The 23,394-nt window shown below is 43.5% G+C and overlaps 1 protein-coding gene across 7 annotated transcripts; it reads right to left on the bottom strand.

Moving 5' to 3' along the window:
* Positions 1 to 6,163: 6,163 nt before the first annotated feature.
* On the bottom strand, positions 6,164 to 22,885 carry STX11 (syntaxin 11). 7 transcript variants are annotated; one of them, XM_069955116.1, is made up of 2 exons: positions 22,631 to 22,885; positions 6,164 to 7,417 (listed from the first exon to the last, which is right to left on the bottom strand). In XM_069955116.1, the coding sequence occupies exon 2, from the start codon at positions 7,410 to 7,412 to the stop codon at positions 6,555 to 6,557; it is 858 nt and encodes a 285-aa protein (XP_069811217.1). In that variant the 5' UTR covers positions 7,413 to 7,417; positions 22,631 to 22,885; the 3' UTR covers positions 6,164 to 6,554. The 7 variants fall into 7 exon arrangements, with proteins under 7 accessions (XP_069811217.1, XP_069811222.1, XP_069811219.1 ...); XM_069955121.1 differs by lacking the exon at positions 22,631 to 22,885 and adding an exon at positions 22,483 to 22,503; XM_069955118.1 differs by lacking the exon at positions 22,631 to 22,885 and adding an exon at positions 22,442 to 22,463.
* Between the last annotated feature and the right edge of the window lie 509 nt (positions 22,886 to 23,394).

The following is a 23,394-nucleotide window of genomic DNA, read 5'->3' as shown; positions in this document are numbered from 1 at the left end:
CTGTGTGGTCACATGACAGCAATGGGGAAGGGGTGTGTTCAGCATGGACCAATCAGGAAGTGAGAATCACAAAGCTGTTAGGACAGTGACAGAAACTTTTCTATACATCAGTATAGAAGGAATGAGCAGGGCAGATGTGGGCACATACATGCAGCGCTCTCTGTCCGGGGAGAGAGGGGTTACAGCTATGGAGAGATTACCTGCACAGTCCTGTCCCCTGATGCAAGCCCCAGCCTGAAGTGGATCTGCTTTGATTTGGAAGGTGAGGGAGACTTCCTGGGTCAGAGTACAGGGCTGTAGACCCCGCTATGCAGACCATGCCCCTCCCCCACAGTACAGGGAGCTCTTACACCAAAGCAATGCTCTTACACCAAGCCACAATTTAAAAAAAACTGAGAGCACTTCTTGCAAAACGCTCTTAATCCAAGTTACTCTTAAACCAAGGTACCACTGTAATATCTTTGTCTGAAGGTTTTGGGCCTTGTTCATGTTATAATAGTGTTGGGTCATGTTATTTCAGTTATAGATTACAATGATCTCACAAAGCTGTTAGGATGGCTGCCAAAGGCAAAGAGCAGTACACGAGAAGAGCTCGGTTATCTACAATGGTAGCAGAGTCCTGCATCTTTTAGATAAGATAGCTGTAGATGTCATGTTGTGACATTATAGCAGATGTACCATCAGGTAAATTGCCTTTATTTTTTGACATTAGCCAATTAGTGGCAGGATCCCGGCGGTGCTTTTTTTGTTGTTGTAAAAGCCGCCAAATTCCCTTGCTCAGCGCCAGGACAGGTGGGGGCCAGGCAGGTAATGAAGATGTCTGGCCACCTTTATGTGTATGTATAATGCTAAAGTAAGCCATTCATAAGTCATCCTGAAACAGCTGCACTTAGTGGCACCTTAAAGTGTCCCTGTCATTATAACTTTTAAAATCTAAAGTCAGCAAAGGATGTGACATAAAGCACGTCTGCAATTTTGTGATACTCTGTACTGGTTGGGACTTTGTGTGTTTAGTCTATACTGGACTGGATACAGTGAGTATAGCTGTTATATAGCAGCCTTCAGGAAACTGGACCTGGATACAGTAAGTATAGCTGCTATATAGCAGCCTTCAGGAGACTGGACCTGGATACAGTAAGTATAGCTGTTATATAGCTGCCTTCAGGAGACTGGACCTGGATACAGTAAGTATAGCTGTTATATAGCTGCCTTCAGGAGACTGGACCTGGATACAGTAAGTATAGCTGTTATATAGCTGCCTTCAGGAGACTGGACCTGGATACAGTAAGTATAGCTGTTATATAGCAGCCTTCAGGAGACTGGACCTGGATACAGTAAGTATAGCTGTTATATAGCAGCCTTCAGGAGACTGGACCTGGATACAGTAAGTATAGCTGTTATATAGCTGCCTTCAGGAGACTGGACCTGGATACAGTAAGTATAGCTGTTATATAGCAGCCTTCAGGAGACTGGACCTGGATACAGTAAGTATAGCTGTTATATAGCTGCCTTCAGGAGACTGGACCTGGATACAGTAAGTATAGCTGTTATATAGCAGCCTTCAGGAGAGTGGACCTGGATACAGTAAGTATAGCTTTGTTATGAAGCATCAAACTTGCTTTGTCACAAACTGCTGTTTTAGAAAGCTATGACAGGAAGTTCATACAACATATTCTTTCATTTAATAACGGCCATTGTAACACCGGCTGTTATTAAATGAAAAAAAAATACATTGCATTGATTGTAATGAAATCCTGGCTGGAGTGTATACACTCTGTCCGGGATTCCTTGTGGCTGCATCGAAAACTAACGTGTCAGTTTTGTGCGGCCGCTATTTGTTGACTAGAGGCCTTACAAGACTGAGAGCAGACCATGTAAAGTGTGGCTCCAGCCGCACTTTGAATTATCTTCTATTGTAAATTGGAATGCGGGCACACCCGTATGTGCCCACATCCCAATGATAAAGAAATGAATTTCACCGACACTAGCCGTTCTGTAACATGGCCGTGTCACAACATTACCAGTTGTAAATGCTGCCCTAGATGTGCATACTTACCCTCTCACTTCCCAGCTGTGAGTTCTGATCCCAGCTGTACTCCCTTACTGGCAGCTTCCAATAAAGTCTCATTACCTAGTCAGAGGGGAGCAAAACACAGTCAGAAGCTGCCAGTATAGAAACGCGTTGGAACCAGGAGATATCACAGTGGGAGAGTCAGGGACAAGTTTTAAGAAAAATCCCTTTAACATCCATACAAGCAATGCATTTATAAAAATTCCCCATCAAACTACATTTTTATTTTGTTTTCATATGCCAATAATGTCCAATTGAGGAGATTCCATCCAAGTGTAATGCGAAGGTCCGATTCCCATTTTAGGAGGAACTCTGGGGGGGGGGGGGCACGTTTTTCCTGAAGGGGTCAACAGCAAGAAATATATTGCGGAAAGGGAAAGGACTAGTATACCAGTCCCCCTCAAAGGCTGTTTTGGAACAACTATGCGAGCATGGGAGGGTGTATATATAAAAAAAAAAATCATCATCCTATTTTCCACTGTCAATTGTGGACATTTATATAGGGCCTTACTACCATAACCCCTTTATTTTATTAAATTGTAATCTAAAATAGTATTTCTACATCATGTACAAGTGGTGGGTTGGACCGACAATAGTCTAAAGTGTATGGGGACCTTTAGAGCCATAGGCAGGAGCCAACTTGTTTAAAAACAGTTAAATTGATATCATGTGGTTGAATAGCAGTCATTTCTAAAAGGCTACAAAAAAGTATTAGAAATCTGAATAAAGCAAAATAGAAAATCATTTGGCTGAGAATTTTATTTGTACATGTAAAATGGAAGAAATATAAAAAGGGTTACAGATAATTAAAAAACAAATAGTATGTTAAAGTGTCAGTAGTTACAAAAAACTAACTTGACATGTCTGCGATATCATAGAGACGTGTCAAAAGTTTTGATCAGTCTGGGTCTGAGTGTTCACACCCGTACTGAAGCACATACTCTCTGCTACAGGCTCCATAGACTTACATTAGTAGAAAGTAGTAGAAAAGTTGATGCGCTGCAGCCGGTCTTCTCCTGATTCGTTCTCCCGATCGGTATGGGTGCGAACAAAACTTTTGACATGTTAAAGGAGAAGTCCGGCAAAAATTAATTTTTGATATGTTGTTACTTATGAAAAGTTATACAAATTTCTAATGTACATTAATTATGGGAAATGCACATATAGGGCTATTTCCCTTAATTTAGTAGATCAGGAAGTGTTAGAATTCTCTCTGAAGAAGTGACGTCACGACCCAGGGTGTAATTCCTATGGAGTGTCCAGCAGGGGGCGCTCTCTATATAGAAGTCTATGGGACTTTATTGTTTCTATGGGTTTCTATGTAATGTAATGTAATGTAGTGTACAGTGTGCTTTATTGAATGAATACATCTATGGAATACTTTGGGGAGCAAGTGTCCCTGCTCCCCAAAGTATTGCATAAATGTATTCATTCAATACATTAGGATATCACAGTAAGCCCGCCGATCCGCCGCATTCCCGCCGCACTCCGATCCGCCACATTCCCGCCGCATTCCCGCCGATCCGCCGCATATACATTGAACTACAGCTCCCATCATCTGCTTATAGTATGAATAAGTGATGGGAGCTGTAGTTGGGTAATGGATATGACATGCCGCCGGGCGCAGGGGGGAGCCGCTCAGTACACAGCAGCTCTCCCCCCTCCTCCTCCTCCTTCCGGGATAACTTCCGCCTATAGCACTGCTGAGTCCCTGCCTGGCCGCCGCTCTCCGCTCTCCCCCCCCCATACATACCGGCTCCCGATGCATCCTGGTGTCCGCGCTGATGCCGGGAGCCGGTATATGTGAGCGGAGAGCGGCGGCCAGGCAGGGACTCAGCAGTGCTATAGGCGGAAGTTATCCCGGAAGGAGGAGGAGGAGGGGGGAGAGCTGCTGTGTACTGAGCGGCTCCCCCCTGCGCCCGGCGGCATGTCATATCCATTACCCAACTACAGCTCCCATCACCTATTCATACTAGAAGCAGATGATGGGAGCTGTAGTTCAATGTATATGCGGCGGATCGGCGGGAATGTGGCGGATCGGAGTGCGGCGGGAATGCGGCGGATCGGCGGGCTTACTGTGATATCCTAATGTATTGAATGAATACATTTATGCAATACTTTGGGGAGCAGGGACACTTGCTCCCCAAAGTATTCCATAGATGTATTCATTCAATAAAGCACACTGTACACTACATTACATTACATTACATAGAAACCCATAGAAACAATAAAGTCCCATAGACTTCTATATAGAGAGCGCCCCCTGCTGGACACTCCATAGGAATTACACCCTGGGTCGTGACGTCACTTCTTCAGAGAGAATTCTAACACTTCCTGATCTACTAAATTAAGGGAAATAGCCCTATATGTGCATTTCCCATAATTAATGTACATTAGAAATTTGTATAACTTTTCATAAGTAACAACATATCAAAAATTAATTTTGGCCGGACTTCTCCTTTAAGTGCTTTTTGTAACAGTGACACTTTAAAGACTTAACCAAAATATACTATAAAGTACAAAAAGTTTTCAAATGTGTTTTATATTATAATCTGCAAGGGTTTATTTATGATCAGTGAACTATAACAAAAGCGCAAAGCTTAACATTTCTACCAAAGGGTAAATCTGCTTTTGGCTTTGTTCCTACTACGAGATCATAGGACAGGGGGGGAAGTCTGTCAATATTGATGGCTGCAAACTACCGTATGATCATGCTTTGGGGATGGTAATATTAACAGACTGCCGCCTTTTCCCACCATGATCCCGTAGTGGGAACATAACCTTTATCTGGATTTTTAACTATTTTACTCAGTAGTACGATATGACCTAATGTTTGAGGATCCCAATAGGACTGAGAAGACTTTAAAATTTTTACTTGTTACTCCTTAAAATTATGACATCAGCTTACTAAATTGTGCTGAACCATTAAAGTGTCCCTGTCGTTATAACTTTCAAAAACACATCACTTCATGTTTTCTGACTGTTTCCTGTTTTTTTTTTGAGAAAAATCAGAAAACTGGAAGTCCTGTGTATCCCAGGCCATCTGAGGCCTCAAAGAGAAGGAAGTCATGTAATTGATGGACACATTGAGCCGTGACTCTCTGTACTGGCCGGAATGCATGTGTTTTTTTTCAACCACCACAAATCTACAAATCTGCCTTCAGGCGACTGGACCTGGATTTCTGGTAAGTTAAGCTTTGTTTTACAGCATAACAAAAAAATAATGAATGTATATTGCAAACTTGCTTTATATCACATATAGCACACGTGTCAAACGCAGGTCCTTCAGCTCTTGCAAAACTACAATTCCCATCATGCCTGGAAATCCAAAGCTTTGGCTGCTCAGGCATGAAGGGAATTGTAGTTTTACAACAGCTGGAGGGCCAGAGTTTGGCACGCCTGATACTGTTGATTTAGAAAGTTATAAAGACAGGGACACTTTAAAGGTCTTCCTCCATTAGCCACCTGTATAATGTGCACTGCTGTGTAGATAAAGGGGTTGTCTGGGGAGCAGAAGATAGCTAAAGCTCTGAAACATTTTTCCCACCTCCCTTCCCTGTGAACGCCTACGCGCATTTTCCAACAGACGTACATTGTCTAAAGCAATATTGGAGACACTGTAGTAATTTGAGAGTGTGCAGGCATAGTGTCGCCCGCACGCGATTATCGTGACTTAGCCCCGTGTGAAATCTCAAGTAGTAGTCTTCTGCTTCTCGAACAACCACTTTAGTTACTCTTACCTCTATTAGCCAGTTATCAGCTTTGTTCCAGTCCTGAACATCACTCCCTGCTCCAATTGGAATGATTAAAGTACAGACCTAAACCACTGTATATTTCATATATTTCAGAGAGTATGGGCACCAATCGTGTGATAAAAGTGCAGGACTGGAACAGACTGGATAACAAGTAAAAAAGTACAGGTAAGTAAGTGCACATGGTAGAGGGAGGTAATGGACGAGTTTTTCTAAATAAGGTATTAAAGAAAAAAAAAAAAATCCAACACCACACACCATTAGGCAGCAGTAGATTCCAACTCTATGAACATGAGAAGGGCTCATGACGTTTGGTGTAATTACAAGGAATGGAAAGAAAAAATATATACAATCCTTAACCAATTGTAGTGAAATTAATCTTGTATAAATAAATATAAGTGTAAACACATTAACGTTTCAGAGCTGTGTTTTGTTTTTTTTTTTAACATGGTTTCTTTTTATTAAGAAATATGGGTAATTTAAACATCCAGTTACGGAGTTTAACATATAAAATAACCTTTTTATGCAAAGGATAAAACAAGACAATAACCTCTATATGCCACACATACCATTTGTGTTTTTGCATTTTCAGTACTGACCAATACAAAAGTTTAATTAAAAACAAAAAAATAAATGCACTTGGTGAATACTTGTAAGGCACTACAATGCAATAAGGTCCTCAGCTTTTAACAAAGTGTTCTGAAAACAAGGGCATGTATGTAACCAGGGCGTCAGTCGCAGCAGGGACAGCAACAACAGAACATTGTGCGACACGGATTCTTTTTCTTATACTCTACGGCCTGTTTGATTTGAGTTTTTGCTGCCCCTACGTAATCCTTCACCTTTTCCATATTTAGCTCAACAACATTCAGAGTCTCAGCCTGCTCTTCCACCAGTAACGCCATCTGTAAGAAGAGATCGTGGACCTCTTTTATACGCGACTCCAGCTTCACAAGCTCTTTATGCCGCGTTTCTATTTCGTTTAGTGCTGAACGTGCAACTTTAACATCGGAAAGAAGATTTTCAGAGAAGACATCCCATTTGCCTTGTTCTATCATGTCTTCTATTTGGTTTCCTGAAACATCTTTTCCCATAATTTCAAGCTGACGCTGGATTCGGATTTTGCAGTTCTCTCGTTGAGCCATTTCGGCTTCGTGGTACTCAACCATAGCTTGCTGGAAAGCACGTGTAAGGGTATTATACTGCGCTTTGGCCACACGTGCTAGAAGTGAACTTTCCCCATGCTTGCTTTCGGCATCTTCACCAAGGTTTTTGAGGCTTTGGAGTCTCCGGTGGATTCCTTCTCCCCGCAGCTTGATGTCTTTAGCTATACTGTTGGAGTCTCTCTTTATGCTGCTGAGACGACGCATTGACGTAAGGAAACGTGTGGTCTGTTTCCCCAAGCGTTTAACATCAACCTTCATCAAATGGTTTTCAGTCCGAATGTGTTCGATATCACGGTAGAGAGCTTCTAAGGAATGATCAGTCTCAAACATGGCAATGTCTTGTGGAACTTCTTCATCACCATTCTGGACATACTGGTTGTGCAGTTTTGCATATTCCAGCAGCTCATTCAGTCGGTCCTTCATGATTACTGTGAAAAATAGAAAAATATATTACATTAAATATAGGATCTCTGATGACAGAATCAAAAAGATAAAAGCACACAGATATCAGTGTTACTGTGACTTCCTGTTGCATCGTCAAGTGTGATCTGCTCTGTACAGAGGTTGGGGTGTGCAAAATAAACCACCACTTTTCTTACATTACAATGCTCATAACCAGGGATGGCATAGCTATTAGATACAATAAAGGCCTCCAACATAATGCCGTGTTGATATCTCCAGCACATCCAACTTCAATATAATGCCTTTACTATACCCTTTTTATTAGGCAAAGGAAAAGTATAGCACATTAAAGCATATAATAGTTACGTGTAATGTATAGAATACTTGGACCATGTATTTCACATTGGCCTGTAAAGCACTTGATGTGCCAACACCATGAAACATGACTACAACCCTCATAGGGGGAGTAAACAAGAGTACAGTACACAAATACAATGGAGATTAGTTTAATAACTGAAGGCTCAGGATGGGAATCATGTATTAGAATGCAGAGAGCTCAGTCATATTCCATACTGTACTGACAGAGCCGCCATACTGTACTGGACAGAGCCACCCAACTTTGTCAGTACAGTGCCATGAAGATTTTAACACATGTGGCGCTCCTGGCATCATAATGGTACATGCCGCCAGGAGGTCCATGCATCTGGTCCGTACCACATCTTCTGGTCTAGCATTTTCATTCCCTATGACCAGACAAGTCTAGAGGTTAAACTCTAAAAGCAACACATGCCTATAGGCTTCCAGAAGGAGCACTCTAGAACAAGGCCCATAACTGGCCACTGTAAAAAGTTATATTGGTGGTATATAGTTGAGACTAAAAAGTGGATGAATCCTAACAATACATATGAAACAGACAGTGAAAAGATGCATAGTGGGTCATATATTCATTCTTGTGTCTGCCTATTTAAGATAAAAGAAGCCAATACTTCCTACCACAGAGTTCAAGGAAGTTGCACCAGTCCAGATAAACAGCAAAGTTAACGGACTATTGCATTAGAAGGGACTTCACAAACCGTTCTGACAACACAAATACTAAGGAACTGGTGTTGCAGCAAAAGAGAAAAGCTAAGAAAGCCTAAAAAAACAAAAAACCACCACATCACTTTGTACAACTGGCTGCACTTCTGTACAAATATTACCAAGGAGCACTTCTCTAGGCAGAGAAAAGTGCTCTTTGTTGCTGAGCTGATTGGTGGTTTGCTAGACCCAATATTGATTGTCTGAGGACAGGCCATCAAATTTTTTAAATTGTGGATGAGCCCTTTTTGACAGATATTAGCTGGATGTGACACGCATCATTTGCTTCCTCTTTCATTTAATGTGTCATAACAAGTACAACATTTGAGAAAACTTTACAATAGGCTGGGTGGAGAATATAAAAAAAAAAAAAAAAAAAAAAAAAAAAAAAAAAAAAAAAACACCCACACTTTTTCATCCCTGAACTCCCTGCCAGCAGTGCTGCGGACATCCCTTTACATGGTGTATGACTGCAGCCAATCACTAGCCTCTGCAGTTACATGCAGGTGACCAGTACGGACAGCGATTGGCTGCAGAATTTCATGCACTGCCCTGCAACCCCAAAATTTAGGGTTTTGGTTTTTTTATGCCCATCTTCTCAGCCTGTCAGGAAGGTTTATAAAATGCTGGAAAACCTCAAACCACACAGTCACATACCGGTTTTCCATGTAATCAATGTAGGACTAAAATTCCTCTTGTTCAAGCTCCATCTTCACATTGCAGGAGTACACATTCATAGGACAAAAAAAAACAAAAAAAAAAAAAACACTACACAACTACAGCCCAGCACTCAGCACAGCATATCCATTTTCTGAGTCCTCCATTGGTTGGTGAGGATTCCAAACAGCAGAACAGGCTGCTGTACACGAGTATGTAACACTCTCACACATGTTAATGGGAGCTGAGCAAACACCAGAGTTTCCATGACTGTCAGATATTTATACCAGTCAGGTCTGCAGTGGGAATACCCCTTTGAAAATAAATCTTTCAGCAAAGGGGAAAAAAAAAAACCCACACAGAAAAATGTAACAACTAAAAAGCGACAAAAACCCCTGTAAATGCCTTTTTATATAAAACATGCTGTCTATAGGTGGTGACTAAAGAATTATAGGTCAAAGGATAAAAGGAAATGCTTTGCAAGATAATGTTACAATACAGACGTTAAGAGCCTAGCCCATGTTACTCAAGAGTAAGCAAGATCCTAATGCAGCAATGCTTCAACTGCCTTTCACTGAAATCCTTTTCCATTACATATATACACACACACAGATGTTTATTTCTTAGCATACACAAATGTGGTCAAAGTTTTATCAGTTTCTCGATGTTAGAACTAAACCTATAAAAACGCATCAGTTAAAACGCTCAGGAAAAAAAAAAAAAAAAAAAAAAAAAAAAAAAAAAAAAAAAAAACACGCAGCATGAACCTATAGAATCTCGGAGAAACGCCGGTGGCCGGATGTTAGCTGGAGCTCAATAAAAGTGTATGATCTGCCTTACACACGTGGCGTTTTTCTCCTTTCTGGTGTTATTCAGGCTCTGTGGCAGTCTTTTCAAAAAGCAGCAGGCTGAGTTCACACTAAGTTTTTGCAAAAACGGATGCGTGTGTACATTAGTTTTGATCTGTTTTTCCATTATTAAAAAAAAAAATTTTTAGCGGACACAAAATTTAGGTCGACTGAGTTTGTGTCTGCTGAAATTTTTTTTTTATTTTTTTATAATGGAAGTCAATGGCAAAACAGATCCGTTTTTTCTATCTGTTTTTCATCCGTTTGTTGCAAAAAACGCATTGGAAAAACATAGTGTGAACCCAGCCTATGGGCAAGTCCAGCACACAAAAACATACAAAGTCAAAAACACCAGTAAAAAAATGCACGTGCATTGGCAGTTTTTCTGGCTTTTTTTGGATGTGTGAGGGCACCTGCAAGAATCACAAAAGCCAAAAGTGCGAATGAAACAAAAGGATGAAGTAAGAGAAGCAATATAGTTAATTTCTGATGGAAATATCACCCCATGGCTCTGTGCTTCAGTTCCTTAACATTTTAAAAACTGTAAAAGAGAAAACTGCAATTCTACAGTCAAAAGGACGCCCAAACACACAAGCTTTTTCTTCATCTAAACTATCAGATATACTAAGAGTAAAGGCCATTGGTGCAATCCCTCAGAAGAGCTACATGAGATGCTGAAAGCCTTTACCATGGTCATGATGGAAAATTGTCAGAGCAAAAAATGCAATATGCGGTGCAAGAGTGCACGGTGTGTGTGTGAGTGCACGTTGCACATTAAGGGGGTTTCCATACAGACCTTGTGAAATGCAAATTCATACAATGTCTGACAGCAGACAACAACTAACCTGTATTTGGAGCCTGATCGCTTCCCACATCCTCCATCTTGTTACTGGATATAACCCACCACCATTGAACAAATTGAAACAAGTTCTACAGGGAGTATTGTACCGCGAGGCGATGAGACACCTCTACAGAGTCTGACAGAGCTGTGGGCTGGCAGATGAGGAGCGCGGCGTGCTCTTACTTCTTTTAAGAGACTAATCACATGACTCACGTAACCAAAAAAGGGGATGTTTGATAAAACCAGAAATAGCACATTTTGTGTCATGCAGGGCAGACTGATGTGATGGGGATGTAGGTGAAAAAGTAACAGAATTAGAGGGGTTGTTCACCCAAAGTTTTCTTTTAACCCCTTCTGGACCGGGCTAATTTTCGTTTTTGCGTTTTCTCCTCTTTGTGCTTAATAGGCCATTGCACTTGCACTTTTACACTTACAGACCCACATGAGCTTTTATTTTTTGCATCACTAATTGTACTTTGCAATGACTGGCTGAATTTTTGCATAAAATATGATGCGAAACCAGAAAAAAAAAAAAATTGTGGGGGGGGGGGGATTTGTTTTTATTGCCGTTCGTCCTATGGGAAAACTGACATATGTTCCTCAAGTTGGTACTATTACAACGATATATAACATGTATAACTTTTATTGTATCTGACGGCCTGTAAAAAATTAAAACCATTGTTAAATATATGTTCCTTGAAATTGCTCCCTTCCCAGGCTTATAACGCTTTTATCCTTTGGTCTATGGGGCTGTGTGAGGTGTCATTTTTTGCGTCATGATGTGTTCTTTCTATCGGTACCTTGACTGCACATATGCAACTTTTTGATCGCTTTTTATTACAATTTTTCTGGATTTAATGCGACCAAAAGTGGCCAATTTTGCACTCTGGGATTTTTGGGCGCTTACGCAGTTTACCATACGAGATCAGGAATGTGAAATATTTTGGGGATTACAGTGATAACACGTTTATTTCTCTAATGGGAAGTGGGGGGGGGGTGATTCAAACTTTTATTAGGGGGAGGGGGCTTTTTATTAATAACACTAATGTGTGTGTATAAATAATATATATATATATATATATATATATATATATATATATATATATATATATATATATATATATATATATATATATATATATACACACACACACACACACTAATATATATTACACATACATACTAGAAGCCCCCCGTGGTTAGGGTTATTCCCCCTGGGGGACTTCTAGTATATGCACACTGATCTGTATAGTTATATAGCATAGATCGTTGAGATCAGTGTCCTATTGCTTTTGGCTGCTGCAGCCAAAATCAATAGAATGCAGAGCCGGGATCAGCGCCATTACGGCTCAAACCCCGGCCGGCACCAGACGTAGAGATCGCTTCTCCGTGACAACATCACGGGCGGCGATCTCACCACTAGACACCAGGGATGAGGCTGCAGTAAGTATTCAGATGCAGCTGTCAACTTTGACAGCTGCATCTGATTACTTGATTAGGGGGCACGGCGATCGGACTGTGCCCGCTAATAGCCGTGGTCCTGGGCTACATGCCACACCTGGGACCGCAGCGGTTCAGAGCAGGGTCGCAGCGTGGCCCTGCTCTGAACTCCCCCACCCGCACAAGGGCGTACCAGAGATTTGTATTTTACTTCTATTAAAAGATCTTGTCTTCCAGTACTTATCAGCTGCTGTATGTTCTGCATGAAGTGGTATTCTTTCCAGTCTGGAGAGCAGGAGAGGTTTTCTAAGGGGCTTTGCTACTACTCTGGACAGTTCCTAACATGGACAGAGGTGGCAGCAGAGAGCACTGTGTCAGACTGGAGAGAATACACCACTTCCTGCAGGACGTACAGCAGCTGTTAATTATTGGAAGACTAGATTTTTTAGAAGTAGCAATTTTCACTTTCTGGTACCAGTTGATTTGAAAGAGAAACATTTTTGGTGAATAACCCCTTTAAAGAATCTAACACCCTATACACCCAGGTTTCTCATCAAGCTCCAAGGGACCCCAACAGGTCAGGTCTATCAAGATGCATCAGTTCTCTGTATGGGACTATTCTCTAATCACGGCCTTGAGGATTGAAGTTGAAAACCACTGACCTACATAGACATACGGATGATGTGAGCAAGACACTTATATGTCAGTACAATAAACCTAAAATGGACTAGGTTTCGGGTCTCCTTGGAGATAACCAAACTGGTGTATGGCATCTTATGTGTGGTGCAATGAGGTATGCATTTTATTTAGGAAATTGGCCACACACATAGTGAACCTGTGAGAGCGCAGTGCCTCCTGTCAGGTAATATGACTTTTCCAATACAGAATGCAACAGGAACATTGCATTTCTGTTTTTCACAGATTTCATATGAACCCATGAGGGAAAACCTTTGTAACAATCAGGAGGTTGTACATCATGGACCAAAAACAGACTATTTTAGCAGGCATAGCCATAAATACACTCATAGCTCACTTCATACTTCCAACAAACAGGCAGTATAAAGTATGAGGCTCTCCTGAGACTCAGATGATGGGATTTCAGTGCCCTACCCCTTTGTTCTCAGAGACATAAGCCACCAGAGCATTCTGTGGCCATGTTACCACATGTCTTTGTTTGGCAGTTTGAGGCCAAATAACGGACTTTACTTCATAATGACGGCTGTTATTTGTTCAATAATGGCTTTCATAAAATGTCCGTTATTTGGCCTGAAACAAAGACGTTGTGGAACATGGTTTATGTACGGGGAGGATGGGAGAGACAACAATTGTTCGAACTTCCAGAATTAGGCTATTTTCACGTGAAGGTCTAACCTTCACCTTTTAAAGCACAGATGGATTAGAAATCGCAAAATGAGAAGCTTACATATCCACACAGGCACAAGCCCATTAGTTAGGGTATGTTCGCATTGAGAAGGAAAGTTTTTCGCTTGAAATTTCCTCTCCCAACTCTGGCGGAATAGGCACAGAATTCGAGTGGAATGAGAGCAGAAATTCAATGCCCTAATGACTATGGGATTTCTTAAGCAGAATCCACCCAGAACAGACATGTCAATTCTTTGGGTGGGTTCACACTGAGGAATTGAAGCTCTGGCAGAATAAGAGCAGAATTTGAGCGGAATGTTAGCGGAATTCAAACAGAATTAAAGCTCCATTGACTTCTTTAGGATTCCTCTAGCGGAATCCCCCTAAAGAATTGACATGTCAATTCTTCAGGCGGAAAGCGGATACACAGCGGAATTTTCAGCGCAGAAATTCCACTGTGTGAACAAATAAGCGGATAGCCCATTAAAGCCAATAAACATTCACAATGTTCATTCTTTACAGGCAGAATTCTGTGCGGATTCCGCCCGCCTTTTGCCGCGGAATCCGCGAGAATTCCTCACTGTGAACCCACCCTTTGGGCAGAAAGCAGATCTGTTGCAGAACATTCCGCATGTAAAGTCTGCCGTGTGAACAACTAAGCAGAAATCCAATTGAACACAATGGAACTTTGCTCTGTACGTATTTTATGGGTGTAATTTTGAGCAGAATATGCATAAAATGAAGCGCGGATTCAACGTTAAATCACTTGCCAATTCCTCAGTGTGAACGTACCCTGAAGCTTGATTTTGGACTGGTTTGCCGCCATTTCCAGTCTGAGCCACAAGCTCGTACAAGGTCGCAAAATAATCCAAACTGCGTCACTATCGGAGTAAATTCAGCCATTGACATGAATGGTCATGTGACTAGCTAGGCACAGATTTGTTGTTTCCATTGTCAGATTTTTTTGCAGTTTTACAAACTTAGATTTAGTGATCGATGGAAATACCACCTGTGCCGCTGCTGAACCCTCCGAGCTGAAGTCTCAGTATGATTATGAAAGTTCAAGAAGAATGAAGTAAAACTTGTTGTATAAGCCTCAGAGCTGTGGCACACACAGGGAGAACATAATGAAAAGACATAAAAAAAATAATAATAGATTACACACGCAAAACAGAGGTTACCGACAGCGGGGTGAGGGGTGTAACATAACACTGAAGAGGCAAATGTGAAGCAGGTAAAATAGTGACACCTGCCATTCGAGTTTATGGTCTATGTACTAGGAAACCACACAACTACTTCAATACCAAAAGACACAACTTTTTGCATATTTTTAACCTTGGTTTCTGCAATTGGATGAAAAATCTCACATCCATCACAAAAACTTTGTCAAAAGTTTTTGCAAGTGACACGGACACAATAAAACGTAATGGAGAAATGGATACGGGCAGTCTGTGCGGGATTGTAAAGACATTAATTGCTTAAGTCCACCACAGCGGAAAAAACCCTCTATGATACCTACACACCCTAATAGGGTACAGTCTATGGACAGGGGTAGTCTTTAAATGGGCAGAGTATTTAAGTGACAGAGACACTCTGGCCTTTGTATATGTATACCAATGCACATGTGGAGTGAAAAGCCCATCTGGTCCAATCCCACTAAAGAACTACTGTAACGAACTGCTGAAAGTTTTTACTGTCCATAATGGTTATTTCATAACAAAAAGGGCTCCAGCATATGGTTTGTAGATAAATCTGACGTTTTGTTGCCATATGCTTGATAATGCATGGGAGGCAGCAAGGAACGGAGGGGGCACGGCCTCCTCCACTGCTTGATTTATGCCTGCTCCAGAGTTGGCGTAGACTAAAGAGATACTTACTAAGGCCGATTATCGTGCAAACAAAAAACGAAAATTTGTTCTAATTTTTTGAGCCAACCTCAAAAATAACTATTAACCGTCTTATTGTAAACACTCATTGTTCACAGTATATACATACGCAAGGCAATTACGATTGCATTACCAATTTTTCATAGCGATTTATCTTCTTGTCTAAACACTGATGGTTTAAAAAGAAAATTTTTGCTTTTCATTCGGTAAACAAGTGCTTTGTATGTGTAAAAGGACCCTAAAACTGATGCACAGCAGAGTCAGGAGTTGCTGGATTTGCCGAGAGGTGTGCGCCACTCTGGTGTGGGGAATTAAGAGTCCTATTACACAGGGAGATTATCTGCCCAATCAGGCAGATATTGCTCAGTTTAATAAAGACAATGACAAAGTAAAAATAAAAAAATAAAAAATTAGCCATCGACCATGTATCGCTCAGTGTAATAGGAGGTGCACGGTGTATAGAAAATAATTACTTACCTCTCCAGGCTCCCTCCATGTCCTCCTGCCTGTTCCCACCAGCCACTTCCTGACCTGTCTGTGCAGTGACAGGCCGCTAAGCGAACCATTGGTTGTGGCGCTGTCCTATTGGCCAGTGATTGGCTGAGTGACCTGTCACTGTGGAGACTGCTTCAGAAGTGTCAGCGACAGCTGCGATGAGCAGGGAGCAGGCAGCAGGACATGGAGGGAGCCTGGAGAGGTAAGTAATAAGGGCTGCACAGACATCACCTGCTGGTTTAAAAGGATTGTCAGATTTATGCTGCCCAGACCACAGGCAGCATCAAAACTGTAATGCACGTGGATCACTCCCAGCTGGTCATTCTGACTGGTTTACTCAGACCTTATAATGTTCTGAAACATAACGGCGTTTCAGTGCCTGAAGGCCTTCCCTGTCTGTAGCCTCCGTAATATACGGGACGTGGGAATGAGCCCTACATCTATTGACATTTTGATGTTACAGCAGATGTCTCATTTAGGGTGCGGTTCACACATGGCATTTCATTCTGATGGATTCCCATGGTAGAAATTTAAATCAGATACTTGAATGCCGTGCAGCAAGTGAGTCAAGTGGACAATCAGACAACCTACAAGATACGTTAACTACTCTTCTATAGAGATGTGTAAAAGTGAACTGTGAAGGTTCTGCCAGCCGAGCCCCACTAATCATAGGTGACCCCCATTGTGTTACTTCAGAGAAGGTCACTGCTGACCTCACACATGTAAAAGATTTGTGACACCAATGCAATCACTTAAACCTCACAAGTTAAACAAGCCATGTAGGTAAAACAGCAATAAAACCAGTAACAAGGAGCCGCCATATACAGATCAGCATAAACAATAGAGATCTGGATGAGACTATGAACTTTACACTGAGTGATTGAAGTAGAACGGCCATAAAGCAATGAAAGGTCAGTGAGACAAACCTGCCCAGTGACGGCCTCCAGGAACGTCCACAGAAAACCAATCCATTGTATTATAAGGTTATACATTTGATATTCTACTTTATCCACTGTGGTCAGTGGCTTCGGCCTATACTTAAATAGGGCCAAGTATCTGTAACATTATATATCTTGTGATCTGGAGTTACATGGTATCTTATAAGTCACTGGTGTAGATATGTAGCTGACTTCCTGTGAGCTGTCAGGCTGTATGATATATCTACCAGCTTGTGTACAGGGCATAGATTGCTTTGGAGCCTAAAGATAAAGTGTTAAAACCAGATACCGTAGCGTGAAATACACTGCATTACAGATATGGTAGCTGCCAAGCCTCTCTGGTGTGTGCCACACACACACACGCCAGCAGCTGCGTAGAGCCACCCGCAAGCACCGGTCAAGATTGGTGCTTATTTGCAGTGTCTTTACGATTAATCATGAGGCCAGGCTGCACAAATGATCACTGTATTGTTTGTACGGCCAGTAATATATATATTGCTATAGGCCACACATCTTCTGTTTGCACAGCGATGCGCGGGCGATAACGGCGATTTTACCGACGATCAAATCAGCCGATCAGCGGGCATTTTCTTGCTCGTTTTCTTGTGAGTTTTTATTACTTCCAGTATTATCTCTGGCACTTTTACACGGATTACTGGATGACTTATCGTTGCTAGGACGTTATAAATCAGCCAGTGGAAAAGGGTCTTCAGTCTCTGCTCTCTGAATTTTCTGAAAATATTTGCTTGTAGTATTGATTTATACAGAACATGCAGGTAAATATGCTGCAGCTCCATGCATTAGGGATATCTGGAGCGGTGTGTGAGGGACTACGCTCTATGCAGGTCTGTGGAGGGACACAGGAGAAGTCAGCTGCAGTAAGGCAGTTGTTACAAAGGCCCAGACTGTGATGCATCCTGGGAAATACTGCTGCCTCCTGGTCACAATGGTGCCTACCCACAGGAAGGTAAGAAGCTGCAAAGAGGCAAGGAATAGTGCAAAGTGATGGAGGAGAGCAGCTTTTTTACATGCATGGGGTTAGAACAGTGGCGTTTTTGTGCTTTTTTTCAGCATACTGGCATCCTGACAGCAAATACTGGAAGCAATGAGATTCACTAAAAAAAGTCTGTGTGGTCATCACGATTCCTAGACTAGAACCATGAAACCACCCAGAACAAGAACACTTCTGTAAAGTGAAAAAGGATAGAAAAATAAATAGAAGAAATTTCATAAAATTGCTGTGAAGTGCAGCGCCATCAAGAGGCCTGTGCCCAGGGGAGCAACTATGCAGATCAGCATCAACACAGAGAAGAAAGTGACATCATGTACATTGGGGCCGACAGATCATGTGACTAACGAATGGCACCTGACATAAAAGGAACCAGAAGGCTTCTCTGGAGGTCACCAGACTTGTTTCTGAAGCATCAAAACTGTAGGGAACTTTAGTTGCAGCAAAATGACATAATAACCAGGATGTCATAGGGAACCAAGAACGTTCGAGTCGGGAAACCCCTTTAACTAACAAGCACATCCACCTCTGGACCCAGAGACTTGAGAAGATAATGAGGAATGTTACCCAAGTATTATATACTATAGTTCCTCCACTTCTCTCTCTGGCTGGCGGGTGATGTTGCAGGGACCTTGGGCACCTCAAGCAGTATTGATCATCGCCCAAAACCTGCACACAGGCCAACCACAGAAGATATGGCCAAGAGGAGGGAAGTGGAGCCAGACAACAGAACAGGTAGGACCTTTTCTGCTCTTTTAGGCTAGGTTCCCTTCAGGGCTGTGGAGTCAGTAAGCCGCAGCTCCTGAATTTTATCAGGACCGACTCGGACTCCTGCTCCTTCATACATGATCCTGGGGCGACTTCTGAGGGAATATATACTGTATATACAGCAGCTTCTCCTGTGTGTGCAGTGGATGCAGCCAGTCTCCAGCCTCCATGTCCTGAACTACTCACAACTAGACTAGATGGAGCAGGTGGTATTTTCCTGCTGACAATCTTCTATGTTTCTAACTAATATTTACCATAGCACACATACATACAGCCTGCTGCAGCCATAGCATACACACGTAGCCTACTGCAGCCATAGCACACATACATACAGCCTGCTGCAGCCATAGCATACACACGTAGCCTACTGCAGCCATAGCACACATACACACACACACACACACACACAGCCTGCTGCAGCCATAGCACGCACACACGTAGCCTGCTGCAGCCATAGCACGCACACACGTAGCCTGCTGCAGCCATAGCACACATACATACACACACAGCCTGCTGCAGCCATAGCACACTGAAGAAAAACACAATCTTCTCCCAGAGAGAACACACCACATTGAGGACAGAGGTTACTGCTACCACCCTTATGTAATAGGGCCAGTGTCCTATTACTGATATATTCCCCGACCACCCTTATGTAATAGGGCCAGTGTCCTATTACTGATATATTCCCTGACCACCCTTATCTAATAGGGCCAGTGTCCTATTAGAATGTTGCTCATTAAATTTAGAATTGAGTTTTGATATGAATTTTATAAGTTTTGCTCATCAATATATTTTAAGATTTTTTTTAAGGCTGGAGTCGGAACATTTTTTCCCCGACTCCAGCCACAACTAGCTCAGACTCCACAGCCCTGCTTCCCTTATGTCTTTTTTTGGCTGTAATTTTGGAAAGGCCATTTGTTATCTTGCATTTACACAGAGATTTATCTGACAAATCTTTGAAGCCAAAGCCGGGAACAGACTAAGCAGAGAACAGGTCACAAAGGTCATATATTCTTTTCAAACCCATTCCTGGTTTTTGCTTCAAAAATCTGTCAGGTAAATATTTCTATGTAAATGCACCCTTAGGGTATGTTCACACTAAGCAAATACGGCAGACCCACCGATCGCAGTGTCCAGATGTGAGTGAATGAGAGTACGCACGCTCCTCCGCTGCTGCCGCTCTCAGCTCAAGGTAGTGACATGTCACTTCTTTGAGCGGAGAGTGGCGGCTGCGGTGGAGAGCGCTCTCTCCCATAGATGGGCTATGGCACACAGACAGGCGGCATTCTGCAGCGGAACTTTCATGATGCGGGGAGCCCCGAGAACCACTCCGCAGAAAACCATCCGTGCCATGGACAGTTGCAGAGAACGTGTGAACGCAACAGTAGTCTTTCCCGATACGTTTTGTGCATCTCTACAGACCACCCTAAGGGCCAGTTCACACGGAGTAAAACTGGCGAAATTCCGCTAGCTGTGTCATACAGGCAGTCTATGGGAGGGCTCGCGTGCCTCTTCTTTCCAAGCTGAAGAATTGACATGTCAATTCTTCCAAGCGGAGAGGAGGCGCAAGCCCTCCCATAGACTGCCTGTATGACACCAAGGCTGGCAGCCACGGAATTCCACCAGTTTTACTCCGTGTGAACTGGCCCCAAGGGCTTAACGTGATACACCCCACTGAAAGCATTCTTCCTGGTGAATCTACGGTAATTCGTACAGCAACAGATTTCCCAAGATCATTGTGAAAACTGACACAACACAGTGAGGGTTTCTAAACAGGTTACATTGGTTCTTCACAGAAACGCCTCTTGTAGCAAGTTCTCACATGTACCACACAGGAAGACGTCAGCTTACGAAACCATCACGTGATTTATTCGGCTCCACTGTTGTAGGTCCATGACAATTATATAGCAAAATAACTGCAGTCAGTGTCCTGGCAAGTCAGCCGAGGGGTGTACGCGTGCTAAGGGGCAGATCTTGATGCAGTGTCAGTAACTGATCACAGTTTTAGGGTACAAACACACATGGCATATACGCTGCGTATGTACTGCTGCGATACGCAGCAGGTTAGATCTAAATAACTGAACAGAAAATGACCAGTTCTGCTTTTTTTTTATAGGTCTCCGCTGTGCCGCAGCTCATCCACCATGTCTGATTATACTCCAATACGCAGGCGTCCGAGAGCTGCTTCAGATGGGACAGATTTACTGCTAAATTTGGGGAGCGGCCCTCTAACTTTTTTACACACCTATAATAAAATCTGCAAACTTTATGTTATAGTGACTGACTGGAGGATCTACGGTAATTCTGACTACCAAGCCAGTGGCACCGCTCGACAGATAGCTTTGTTGCCAGCTTTGTTGCCAGTGTCTGTTTTTATTAAATTTTTTTTTAGTTTGGCTGTAAATAGTGTCAAGAAGGCGGAGCCTATATTTTTTTCTGAGCCCTTGTACCGCTACACCGCACTGTGCTGTATGCTCTCCCCTTGCATAGTCAGCAACATAGACTGTTTATATTATCCCCTACCCACACAATAGGGCATAACAGGCAGATCAGTGGAGGGTCCGACCTCTGGGACCCCTGAAGATTCCAAGAATATAATAAATTGTGCAATGGACGGGGCAGCCACCACTGCTCACAGTCTATGAGGAGAGAAAGCCATGACCCTTCCATGGGCCCCTACAACTCCAGATCCTGTGAGAGTAGAACTTGATCTTCTTCCACCCTGTATACAGCTGTGATTGACAAGTCACCCGATATACAACACTATCCGGCTATTGCAGTTTTTAAGAATTTCCATTGTTGCCCCGGCGGTTGTGTGAGGGCCCGGGGATATTCTGTTACAAAGAACATATGGGCGAAACTATGAACACCAGGGCAAATGCAGAAAGGAGAGAAAACACCGTATAATGGGGCAGAATCCCTGTGTACAGCTTCCGGGTAATATCGGTTATCCTGACCGACCTTCAGTACGCTCCGAGCGAGGTATAAGGAATAACGGACAGAAACGGTTAGGCTCCCAGTCCTTGCCGTAGGATAGACCCCAGTAAGGCCGGAGGATACCAGAACACTGGGTGCAGCACAGGGGAGAGCTCAGGTGAGGGAACTCCAGGGCAACGGCCACCACCAGAGCTTCCAGAATCATCCAGCATTACCCTGATATTAGGGCATCTGGGCAATATTGGTTTTGTACAAATATCATGAAGCCACCACAGCTCTCCTCATGGTAGATTCAGCCATAAAGTGCGGCCAGCTTCCCCCAGACTGCTGTGTGACTGCGGCCACCACGACGGGGCTGGCTGATAATAGTGATGGTGCCAGGAGAGATTCCTCCATCATTCACTGAATCCAATACAAACTAAACGCGTTACTTCATAGGAAACCATCCCATCACAATGCATTGGGAAATACAGACACTATGAGCTATCACAAGTTAGAGGCTAGTTCACACACAACCAATTACCGCACCTCCAGGTTATCTATGATACAACTATATGAGGAGATGTTACCGCTGAGGATATCACAGGTTACAGTTCACACACAGGCAATTACCGCACCTCCAGGTTATCTATGATACAACTACATGAGGAGATGTTACCGCTGCGGATATCACAGGTTACAGTTCACACACAGGCAGTTACCGCACCTCCAGGTTATCTATGATACAACATGAGGAGAGATTACCGCTGAGGATATCACAGGTTACAGTTCACACACAGGCAGTTACCGCACCTCCAGGTTATCTATGATACAACTACATGAGGAGAGATTACCGCTGCGGATATCACAGAAGATCCGGTGACATGCAGCAGCCAATCAGATCTCTCCTTACAGGTTTTCTCCTGGACTGTACACCTAGACGCTCGCTTCTGATTGGCTGCTCCAGCCCTCACAGCTTCCATACAGGTTGCCTGTACTCACCCCGGGGAGCGCGGGCTGGAAGCTCTCGGTGAATCGTGTGTAGACGGTGATGGAGCCGGTGAGCGCCCTAGAGGCCGGTACACAGCATGTCCGTATAATCGTCCTACGTGCGCTGCACCGGTGGAGGAGTGACCGGGGAGGCAGCCGCGTGCAGGAGTTATAGCGCTCCCGGGGCGGAGGCGTCTCCATCACCTGTCGCATCACCGCGCATTCCCGGGCTGTGATTCGCCCTGCGCTGTGTGTACATTATGTGATGGGGCCGGCACGCCGGGCGGGAGGTGTGTATGCCGGTACAGGTGCAGGTGTGAGCGGTGACTAAGCGGTTATAGACAGTGCCCGGCCGGGGTGATAGCGGCCACAGGAGCGGGGCAGAGTACAGGGCAGCGCGCTCCAACCTAAGGCGCTAAGCATGCTGGGAGTTGTAGTTTGTGCAGTAATTGAGGAAGTCTGTGACTCACTGTCTGCTCTTCCTTATCACTCTGCCCAGCATTGGGGAATGGAGGGGAAACTCCAGGGGGCAGAGGCGGCTTCCCTATCCTCGCCCCCCTTCCCTCCCTTATCTCCTCGCCCCCCCCTTCCCTCCCTTATCTCCTCGCCCTCCCCTTCCCTCCCTTATCTCCTCGCCCTCCCTTATCTCCTCGCCCTCCCTTATCTCCTCGCCCCCCCCTTCCCTCCCTTATCTCCTCGCCCCCCCTTCCCTCCCTTATCTCCTCGCCCCCCCCCTTCCCTCCCTTATCTCCTCACCCCCCCTTCCCTCCCTTATC

This window comes from Dendropsophus ebraccatus, chromosome 15 (genome assembly GCF_027789765.1).
Source record: "Dendropsophus ebraccatus isolate aDenEbr1 chromosome 15, aDenEbr1.pat, whole genome shotgun sequence".
NCBI lineage: Eukaryota > Metazoa > Chordata > Amphibia > Anura > Hylidae > Dendropsophus > Dendropsophus ebraccatus.
The sequence above is the reverse complement of the archived record's forward strand: the minus strand, read 5'-3'. Positions and strand labels throughout refer to the sequence as shown.

Coding starts and splice junctions, on each gene's coding strand:
- STX11 (XM_069955115.1), bottom strand. CDS start 10,855: ATGGAGGATGTGGGAAGCGATCAGGCTCCAAATACAG. Junction 7,418..10,818: donor CGATCAGGCTCCAAATACAG/GTTAGTTGTTGT, acceptor TATTTTTCACAG/TAATCATGAAGGACCGACTG.